The sequence below is a fragment of the Pleurodeles waltl genome, chromosome 1_1 (genome assembly GCF_031143425.1).
Source record: "Pleurodeles waltl isolate 20211129_DDA chromosome 1_1, aPleWal1.hap1.20221129, whole genome shotgun sequence".
Classification (NCBI taxonomy): Eukaryota; Metazoa; Chordata; class Amphibia; order Caudata; family Salamandridae; genus Pleurodeles; species Pleurodeles waltl.
Genome location: NC_090436.1, coordinates 607262149 through 607273091, shown reverse-complemented (window position 1 = coordinate 607273091; position 10943 = coordinate 607262149). Strand labels below are relative to the sequence as shown.

Sequence of the window (10943 nt, the reverse complement as noted above, 5' to 3'; positions counted from 1 at the left end):
AAGATGTTGTAACATGTATATGAAGAACGTGGCTTCAATGGAACTTTTGTTTCATTGGCTTACCGTCTGGGTTCTGGAGTGCGGTGGGCTTGAATCCGAGTTAGCCGTTATTCCAGACTGTGGACGGAGAGGCAGCTACGTGCGTGGGTCCCTTTTTTACGATGAAATAAACGCACCAACTTTTTTTGAGACTCCGGTTTCGTTTGTTTCCAAGTGTCCTGCTACAGGAGGCGATTCGTGTTCGGTTAGAAAGGTAAATTTCGCTTGTAAAAGTGTTCCTTAATTCCTACACGCCGGTGGAGATATTTTGTAGTCGTAATTATTAGTGAATATCCCATGATGGATTATTTGCATTTTTGTAGTTCGTTAAGATAAGAAAAGTATCCAGAAATACAATGGCTGCACTCTATCCTGCTGTGAAAAATTGTTTACAGGAACCTCCTCCCCATCCCACCCCACTCCCACAAGTCTCCCAAAAAAAGCTATTACACAACACACTGTAACATTTTAAATTATATGTTTTATTATTTAGAGATCATTTTTACAATGTTATATTATCCCGTCCCTTCAAAAATATATTCCTTCAAAGATAAGATATAAAAAAAACTTCAATTTAATAATTTCCATTTAAGAGACACTGTTAGGGATTGTAAAAATCACAAGAAATACCTTTCAAAAATGGGAGAAAGATCAAGGCTGTCAGTATTTCTAGTGCAACAATTGTATACCAGATGTTTGATGCGGCAGAAATGCCTTGTTTTCTTACAGTAGCACACACATCTTTACTCAAAAACTGAAAACAGTTCTTTAAGAATCAAAATACAGAGAAAAAGGTATATGGTCCCAAAACCTACTACTCTTGTAAACTGCAAAACTATTATATTTCACATTCGTTGCAGGAAACAAATCACTATACCTGTAAATGCCTAATGACTAAGGGAATTGCTTGCAGTCGCACATATTTTGGAAATGTGCTATTGGCAATGAAAATTTGGGCACGGCGACGGTACTCTGGAGCATAATTTCACTTTATGAAATGTACTGTTCTAACAAGTTCGGCAGAAAGTTCTTGCATATGTTTTGTCACACTGGCGGAATTTCATCTGTTTTACTGTCAAACATCTCAAATGATGTCGAAGTGTAGAAAACGGCGACTGCAAAAAGGAGAACTAATGCATAGCTAAATCAGCGACAGCATCAATGATTACAACAGGCCAACTTCTGGCTAAAAGCATTTAGGTTACACAACAGAGCTGCAAAATCTTCGAATACTCGCCTTTTACCAGAATGGAACCAAGTATCTTTAATCATCAATATAAATCAATGCATGAAAAGAAACTGCTATCAAGAGTAATATTTTTGGTGCCGTTTCACAAGTGACGAAATTCTGTGCCATTTTATACGTACTGCCTAATTTAAACAATAATTTACATGCAAGTATTTGTTTAAATAATCCCAGGCTCTTAGTATGATGCACACAGTTTAGATCCACGAGAATCGCGGAAATCTCAACATACAGTACATTGTAAAGGCCTCGTTTAACCGCTAGAAGGTACCCCACTCTTACCAGGTCTCTGCGGAGGTGGAATTAGCAGATAATGGAAGCAGATAGTCCACTTCCCACAGTTTGCTCTCATTTTGAGATTAGTGCAGCAATTCAGTCACCTGAGAGAGCAGGTTGAGCCACTAAATATAATCCACTTGATATTACTATTTTCAAAACTACCAGGTATTGCTATTAAGGTAGGCGGAAACAGTCGCTTATTCTGAATCACAACTGTTTTACCTTAGGTGATGCAGATAGGGTTGAGACTTCGACCATGTTCACTGAAACTACTGTATTAAAAACTGGCATAACTTAAGCCAGTCAATTTAAGCAAAGATATTCACTCACATATTCAGAAAAAAAACAGAGTGAGAGAAATCTCACAACTAAGTAAGAACAGCCTTGCAGGACCACCCTTACAGGCAGAAAAAGCATTGGCAGTTTTCTATCAAAATGCAAGTCATTTTTCCAATGCCATTAATAAAAAAGACCTTAAATTGATTGTTCGCTGGTAGAAATTGTAAGGGGGCAAAAACAAGACTGTTAAAAGCCTTGGGATTTTGTGGTCATAAATTTGGGTCAATGTACAATTTCCGCCTGACACCTGAAAAAGAAACTTGGCGCTGGTAGCATACACATAGTATTGTTGCCTATAGCAAGGAATATATGAGCAATCCGACGTTTGATAAGAATAAGAAAATGCATGACTGCACAGTTCTTTTTGCTGCACGCAGGAAGGATTAAAGGAATAGAGGAAAGTAGGTGATGCAAAGTATTCATTTTTTGAATAAACCCTCTGCCCCATAGCAGTATAATTATTTACAGTTCAGCGTAGTACTGAATGAAACGTATGTTTCCAAGGAACAAGTACATTTTTCGTTTACTTCTACCGTAAAAAAAAAAAAAACCTTAAATATTTTCAGGGTGCATCTGCATCGGTGTTAGCAAAAAAAGGCTATTACAGGATGACGGTATCAGCATCTGCAGTGATACTGGTATATGAAACAACTGGTTAATCTGTAATGATGCCCAGCAGTTGATACAGATGTCTATATAGTCACACGACAGTGGTCAGCAATAAAGGCATAATTCAGCACCTGGTGAAATAAACCTGGCAGAGTGCACACACAGCGACCATTTGGGTTCTACAAAATTGTTGCACATTTTAGGCACATCTGTTTCAGCCATAACTCACAGCCCAGCCCAGTCTATAGAATACAAATATATATCCCGTAACATAGCAGACGGGATAGTGCAGCACTGGCGGGTTCCTTGGCAGCAGTTAACATTAAGTTGCATTAATATGATGGTACTCCCATGGTTACATTTTCGTGACAGGAGAGTATATAAAACTGCAATATTTAAAAAAAAAAAACACAATGTTTTTTTGTAATTTTAGCACACATTTGGTGTATGAAGGTTTGTTTCGGAACATCACTGCTGTTCGCATTGCTATGAAGATGCTGCAGATCAATGGTTTACAAATTCACTCAAAGAAAAACAACCACCCGACACAGTAGCACACAGGTATAAAAAACATAAGGCACATTTAACTTGGTATGAATTTTTTGGAATAAGAAACCCTCCACCCTGAAAAACAGACATAACCTTTTACTGCAGCTCCGCAAGGCCACATATAGTCAGGATAATACATGATCCTATTTTACATGAAACATTGTCATTGCACATAACCCATTATGCCAAATTGGCAAAACACAACTCAGAATTCACATTGGTTTCGATGATCGGAGACATGCGGCTGTTCACGTTTTACCAATAGTGAAAGTGAACTGTTCAGGCTCCAGTAAATGCTGAGAATCATTTATGTCTAAAATGATCCTTGCTGGAGCACAGGACGCATTTCTCACATCATGGAATGCGCTTTGTATTCCACTCATTTTCTTCAATATGTAAAAGTATTTGGCCATTAGCTATTCTCCAAGTGCTTCACTTCAAGATGTAAAAAGGATTGCTGAAATTGCGCGGTATTCCTATAAGTTAAAGGGAAAACACCAAAACAATTTATAAAAAAGCCACAGGACCAACGATTCATCTTTCACCTGAGATTTTAACTGTTCTGAGACCAGAAAGTCTTATAAATTTGCTCTCTTTCCTTTTTACCGCAGCGTTCTCGGTAATTTGTGTTGAAACAAATATTTTGCAGCATGGCTTTTTTGGCATTGTTCATGAGGACAATCAAAAACGTGTCCGTTTCTGGAAACTGCGAACAATGTGCTTCTTTATTGCAAGATTGCCATGAGGGACGGAACTTTCGTTTAAAGCCGGGATCATGTAAGTGTAATTCGGAACGTACTTATCTCCATTGGCTTCATTCGGATGACAGTACCGTTGTTCGCAGCTGCTGATGAATGCATAAGAGTTAAAGATGAGGGTGTAAGACTTCCAACAGTTAGGTCCTTGAACAGTTTGTGAACTAGAATCTGAAAAAAATAAAGAGATTTCATAGTGTTGAAGAACATGTACACATTTGGCAGATTCAGGAAACACTTATCAGTACATTAAACCGCCATATTATTTTTCCCACAATTTAAAAGATTTACTGTAGATGCAAATAACTGTACATATTATTCATAAAGCAATGAAGGCACCAGACTCTCCTCGTATGGGATCACCATCTTGGAAAGGCAGAAAATGACAAAAACCAGCTCCACAATCTTTCAAGATTCTTTGCTGAACATTCCATCTAGACCATTTCTCTGCTGGGGTCATAGACCCCTGGCTGGCATCAGTTTAAACTCCTAAGGGAAAAGGTGGATATCAACCGCACACAACTGCCTACTCGAAGCTCAAGTGAAACATGCTCTTCGCACTGACATCAACTGTCTGCAACGACCAGCAACGTAAGACCTGCAATTCTCACCAACTGAGACAATCAACTGATGCGAAGTTCCAGCGAGAATCAGCTCTTCGTGCTCTAGTAATGACTGACCTTCTCCTTGCTACCCCCTTCAAAGCAAACTGAACTCTAGCACTGGACTTGACAACGGAACTCTAGCGGGACTAACCCTGTATCTGATAGAGACTTCTAGTTGCAGATTCCTTACCTTAGAATTTCCCCCAGGGTTCAGACTGGATCCGGAGATTTTTTCTTCGAGCAATACTCTTGCGCGCCGGTAGGTGGTGTTGGTCGACTCCGCGGGCATTGTTAGCATCGTAGTCGCTGTGATGACATCAGGACTAGTACACAGACGTCGCAGTACTCAGCGCAGTGACGTCTGTTCTTTTCTTTCCGCGATAATCCGGAGAGATTTTGGACCGACTTCGACTCTTTTGTCGAGTTTTTGTGAAGTTATTGGTGCGCTGAGGGATGTCCCCGAAGACCGGCTTCAAAACATGAGAGGACTGTCATCGCATGATGTTGGTGATGGATAAGTATGGGATCTGTTTGTGGTACCTGGAGCGCGACCATGACCCGACGTCCTGCTCCGAGTGCCAGGCCATGCAGCCGAAGGCCTGGAGGGAGCGGTCCCTCAAGTTTATGGCGGCCCGGCACTCGAGAGGAAGGTCTCGATACCGGTCGCGGAGCCACCACCACTCGTCTTCTTCGAAGTCTTCTGGTCAACGTAAGAAGATGTTGAAGAAATCACATCATCCTTTGACTTCACCCCATCGCTGGGCTGATGCGACACGGGAGGAGTGACTATGCCAGAGGACGCTGCCTTTAGAACCTGCTTTGGGGTCCGCTCCGCGCCTCCCCGAGTTTCCGGGAGCAAGGGCGACACCTGCCCAATTGAAAGAATTTTATAAGGCCATGCGCCTCATTTTTGGGCAGTACGACCACGTTACAGTGCTCTTGGGCCAAATGGGTTCGGTTGGGGAGCCTTCGGGTTCTTTGCCGGCAGCTCTGGCCACGAAGTCCCTTCCAGAGCCGCACCGATGTTGGTGGTGCCCACCACTGACGTCGACCAGATCCTGATCCCAGACGACTCAGAGTCGGACCTCGATGGGGCCTATTCACCCCATGTTGGATTCTGATCCTTATTCTTATGGGTTTGAATTCGGAGGAGGATTGGAGGGGTACCTGGACCATTATGAATACCAGGGTGACCCTAACTTGGACTGGGCACAGGAGTTGGGCGAGGCCAGTGGTCTGGATACCTCTCCAGACGCTGGCATGCTGTCTCCTCCTAACATGGCTTCGGCATAGGGAGCACCTTATTTCATGGTGGTCAGCAGGGCGGCTGAGGTCCTCGGCCTTGAGCTGCCTACTGTTCAGATCAGGTCTAATCTCCTGACGGAGGTGCTTCAACCAGGGACTTCCACATCTGAGCCTCTTCTTCCAGTCAATGAAGCCCTCGAAGATCTCCTTTTAGTACTTGGTCCAGACCCAACACAGGGACTCTGTGAACAGGAGAATCGCATGCCACCATCGGCCTGTCCCGAATGACCCTAAATTCCTGTCCCAATACCCCATGCCTGAGTCTTGTTATCCAAGCATCTGCATCTCCGGGCGCATTCCCTTCTGCACCCCTGAATCGGGAATCAAAAAGGCTGGAACAATCTGGGAAGGAGATTTTTTCTTCCTCCAGTCTTGCGCTGAGGTAAGTGAACACCGCATGCCTCTTGGGCCATTATACTCACTCTCTGTGGGATACGGTCGTGCAAGTTCTGCTGCAGATCCCGTAGGAGGCCCGTGCTATTGTCTCCCAAGCTGTCACCGATGGGAGAGACGCGGCAAAGTTCACTATCCAATGTGGGCTGGAAAAGACCGACTCTCTGGGTAGATCATTTGTGATGACAGGATATGTACATCTGGTTCCTCTGGGGAGACCTTTGACGGCTCCCATCTCTTTGGAGACAAGGCGGATTCGGAGCTGGAGAGGTTCAAGGACTTCTGGGCTACGTCTCGGTCCCTCGGCCTTTCCACTACCCCTTGTCCCCAACTGTCCGCATTTCGCCCCTTTCTTGGCTACAGAAGGGTCTCCCTGTTGCATCCCTTTCGCAGCCACCATGCAACCCATGCTCTACGGCTGCTGTGTGGCCGGGGACGCGGAATCCCACATGGCCGTGGGACAGGGAACCAGAGGTCTGCCCAGTCCACACCTACCCTTGCTGCAGCCTCTAAACCCTTCTAGTCCGTCCCCTGATTCTGGTCCAGCTGGCGGCAGGATTCGCCATCACCTGCCCCACTGGGAATCCATCACTACGGACAGGTGGGTCTCGCAGATAGGTCAAAGGGGCTGCTCCCTCCCATTTGAATTTACCCCACCAGCCATGCCTCCATTACTCAGCCGTATACTGGAGGATCATTTGGCACTTCTTCACCAGGAAGTCGCGTCTCTCTTGGCCAAGGGAGCCATAGAGAGAGTCCCTGCACCGGAAGGTGGTCATGGATGTTATTCCCGCTAGTTTCTGGTGCCCATAAAAGACAAGGGCTTATGTCCTATACTAGACCATTGGGCCCTCAATCTCTTTCTCAAGAAGGAGAAGTTCAAAATGCTCACCCTGGCTCAGGTCCTGTCTGCCTTGGACCCAGAAGACTCAATGGTAGCGTTGGACTTGCAGGACGCTTATTTCCATATTCTGATTCTGCCTGCTCAGAGACTTTACCTACGATTCATGGTAGGTCACAATCACTTTCAATTTACAGTGCTCCCCTTTGGCCTTACCAGTGCCCCTCGGGTGTTCAGTGATGGCGGTGGTTACAGTTCACCTGCGCAGGTTGGGAGTTTCAGGCTTCTCCTACCTCGATGACTGGCTGTGGAAGGTGGACTCCCCCCAGAAAGTAGTCTCCCACCTTCAGACTATGGCAAACCTCGATCTTGGGTTTCGGTGAGACCGACTCTGAGGATGCTGGGCCTCAAAGGCCTCCTGCATCTTGCTACTGACAAATGCCAGATGGCATTTGCGAGCTCTGCAGTGGAACTTGAAGTTCCAGTGGGCGCAGCATCAGGGAAATCTCTCCGACATGGTCCAAATCTCGGAGGGGGCTACGGAAGACCTGCAGTGGTGGGTTTTGAATAAGCAGTAGGTCAACAGCAGATCCCTCTCCAACCAGATTTATCCATAGTGACGGACCCGTCACTTCTGGGATCAGGCGGCCACATGGGAGAGGCGGATATCAGAGGTCTCTGGTCTCCGGCAGAGTCTGGACTCCATATCAATCTTCTGGAGCTCCGGGTGATCAGGCTTGCGTTGAAAGCATTTCTTCCCTCTCTCAAAGGGAAAGTAGTCCAAGTGTTGATGGACAACACTACCGCCATGTAGTACTGCAACAAACAGGGCGGAGTAGGGTCCTGGACCCTTTGTCAGGAGGCGCTGCGCCTCTGGACATGGCTGGCACATCAGGACATCACCTTTGTTGTTCAACATCTGGCGGCCTCTCTTAACGCCAGAGCAGACGAACTCAGCCGTTGATGCATAGCCGAGCACAAATGGCATCTCCACCTGGAGGTGGCGAAAGGTCTCTTTCAGCAGTGGGGAGAGCCTTGGTTAGATCTATTCGTGTCCACAGAGAACGCGCAATGTCAGCTGTTTTGCGCGTTAGAGTTTCCAAGGCGGCACTTGCTCAGAGACGCATTTCATCTTGAGTGGAACTCCGGCCTCCTTTACACCTTTTCGCCTATGCTACTGAGCATGTCCACCAATCCTCCACTTAGACTGCCCCTTCAGAAGGATCTTCTGTTGCAGCAGCAGGGGCTCGTTCTCCACCCGAACGTGTCCAATCTCCGCCTTCATGCGTGGATACTGAGCGGCAGCAGTTGATAGCTTTTCAACCTTAAGTCTGTGATATAATCTTGGCAGCTAGGCATCCCTCTACCAAAACAGTTACAGCTGTCGTTGGCATACATTTGTGGCATGGTTTACCAACAAATCTGTTGATCCCCTCCCTGGTCCTCTTTCTGAGGTTCTTTTTTTCATTCCTTTTTTGTTTTTGGCATCCGTAAGGGCTATTTATCGGCAATTTCAGCCTTTCTTAGGTTGCCTGACCAGCCTTCACTCTTTAAATCTCCTATTGTTAGTCGATTCCTTAAGGGCCTCACCTATTTGTTTCCTTCCACTCCGTTTATCATGCCCCAGTGGGACCTTAATCTAGTCCTTACTTACTTAATGTGTTCTCCCTTTGAGCTGATGCACAATTGTCCATTACGGCTCCTTACTTTCAAAACTGTTTTTCTTGTTGCTATCACTTCTGCTCGCAGAGTGAGTGAGCTTCAGGTTCTATCTTCTAAGCCCCATTTTCGTCTGTGCACCCTGACAAAGTGGTGTTATGCACTAAGGCTTCCTTCCCTCCTTCCCAAAATCGTTACACCTTTTCATGTAGGCCAGTCCATCACTTTGCCTACTTTTTACGCACCTCCACATCCCTCTCATGAGGAGAGACTCCACCGCCTGGATCCAAAAAGAGTGTTGGCATTCTATCTCAATCGTATTAAAGATTTCCGGGTGGACGATCAACTCTTTGTTGGATATGTGGGTGCGAAGAAAGGGAAGGTGGCGCAAAAACCTACCATCTCTCGATTGGTACTTTTTTGCATCAAATTGTGCTATGCTTTCGCAACGAATCAACACCCTGAGGACTTGCATGCTCGTTCCACCAGAACAACTGATGCTTCCATTGCGTTAGCACGCAGAGTTCCTGTCCTGAATATCTGCCAGGTAGCTACGTGGGCATCCTTGCACACATTTACTAAACATTACTGCCTGGGCAGTCGGGTCAGTAAGGACAGCTACTTTGGTCGTTCGGTCATGCAGGACTTTCTAGTATGATCTTCGTTCGCAGCCCACCTCCGAGGATGGCATTGCTTCGGTATCCATTCTAAGGTAAGGAATCTGCAACTAGAAGTCTCTATCAGATGTACAAGTTACTTACCTTCGGTAACGATATATCTGGTAGAGACATATTCTAGTTGCCGATTCCTTACCGTCCACCCATTCTCCCCGCTTGCAAATTTATTTCTAGGGACAGGGCTTCCTCATTCAGGGCCTCTGCGCTTTGGTGTAGAAAGTCGTGAAAAGAATCTGACGTCACTGCGCTGAGGCGGCATCTATATACTACTCCTGACGTCATCACGGCGACTACGATGCCAACGATGCCAGCGGAGTCGACTGATGCCACCTACTGACACACAAGGGTATTGCTCGAAGAAAAAATCTCTGGATCCAGTCTGACACCTGGGGGAAAATTCTAAGGTAAGGAATCTGAAACTGTTGCTGCTTTTGTTGCTGTTGGATGTGTTGTTGATGATCTCGAAAGAAAAAGCCTTTGGCGAAGCCTCACAATTTCCCAAATTAGCAATAGTCTCTCATTTGGAACTGAAGGCCAAGTGATCTGACAGTCACTTTACTGTCCTTAAACCTCTCTAGGTTGAGTCGCCTTTTGCCCCAAGGAGCGGAATCCATCTAAAGCAAGGTGCATCTGTGCTGTCTGGGCATCCTGATAGAATCCACAATTACATAGCCATGCACAGAGTCATAGGAAATAGCTGTTCCAAAAGCTCTTACCACAGAGTTTGCTGTATCCTCGTCCAACTGTATGGCTTGATTGGCCGCGGCTTGACCATTCCCTACCAGCTCTGAAAAGTGACTCTGCAGGTGATCCAGCAAGTCTGGAAGAACTGCCTGTGCTATGTCCCAGAGAGCATGTGCATATATGCCTAGAAGCCAGGTGGCACTGAGGTATTTAGGTGCCATACTCCCTGCAGAGAATACCTTCTCTGTAATTTGTTCCGTCTTCTTAGATTCTCTGACTAAGGGGTTGGAGGGAAAGGCACCTGGAAACATTTTGGAGGAACAAGAGATGCACACTACAAAGCTCTCCGGTCATGGGTCAGAAGACATTAATACTGGATCTCCAAGGGTCAGTCTGTGGCACCTTGCTATTGAACTGTTGACTACAGCAAAGTTGTTGGCTCTTTCCAAACTGTAAGTACAGGTTCTGTCAAGCCTCACTGAAGGGTAGCAAGGGTCACTGATGGATAGGTAGCTATATGGATTACCTTGGTAAGGATGGTGGCTTTAGTCTCCGTGAAGGTCCAGCATCTCTGCTGCCTTCCTAATTACCGAGGGGGGGGATGTAACCTCATGCAGAGGAATCCCAGTTGGGGACTATAGTTCCCACTCTGGAGAAGTATTTGGACCACCAGCATCTGGGGTCTCAATGAGGATCTGAGCCACCAAAAAAAGGAACCTATCCTGTTCATGAGCATTGAGCCTCTTTTCTAGAGCAGTGACGTGGAAATTCCATCAGAGGCAAAGACTCAGGGAGAGAAGATTGCAACGCCAGTGGGGTTGTTCCAGGAGCAGGAGGTAAAGGCTGTGCTGGTTGCCGCGCCAGCAGCACCATCTGCACCACGGGTGAAGTTGAGTGAGGCACCGGGGAAGTAATAAGGTACGTTGCCAAAGATGATGAGATCAATATCAGAGCCAGTGTTGG

General features: G+C 46.0%; 1 protein-coding gene across 1 annotated transcript in view; it reads right to left on the bottom strand.

The window, feature by feature from the left end:
• Nucleotides 1-500: 500 nt before the first annotated feature.
• MAN2A1 (mannosidase alpha class 2A member 1) overlaps nucleotides 501-10943 on the bottom strand; it is a 652784-nt gene continuing 642341 nt past the window's right edge. Inside the window, exon 22 of the mRNA XM_069226405.1 lies at nucleotides 501-3987. Within this exon, the coding sequence (XP_069082506.1) occupies nucleotides 3835-3987 (153 nt within the window). The 3' untranslated portion in view covers nucleotides 501-3834. The remainder of the gene's footprint in view (nucleotides 3988-10943) is intronic.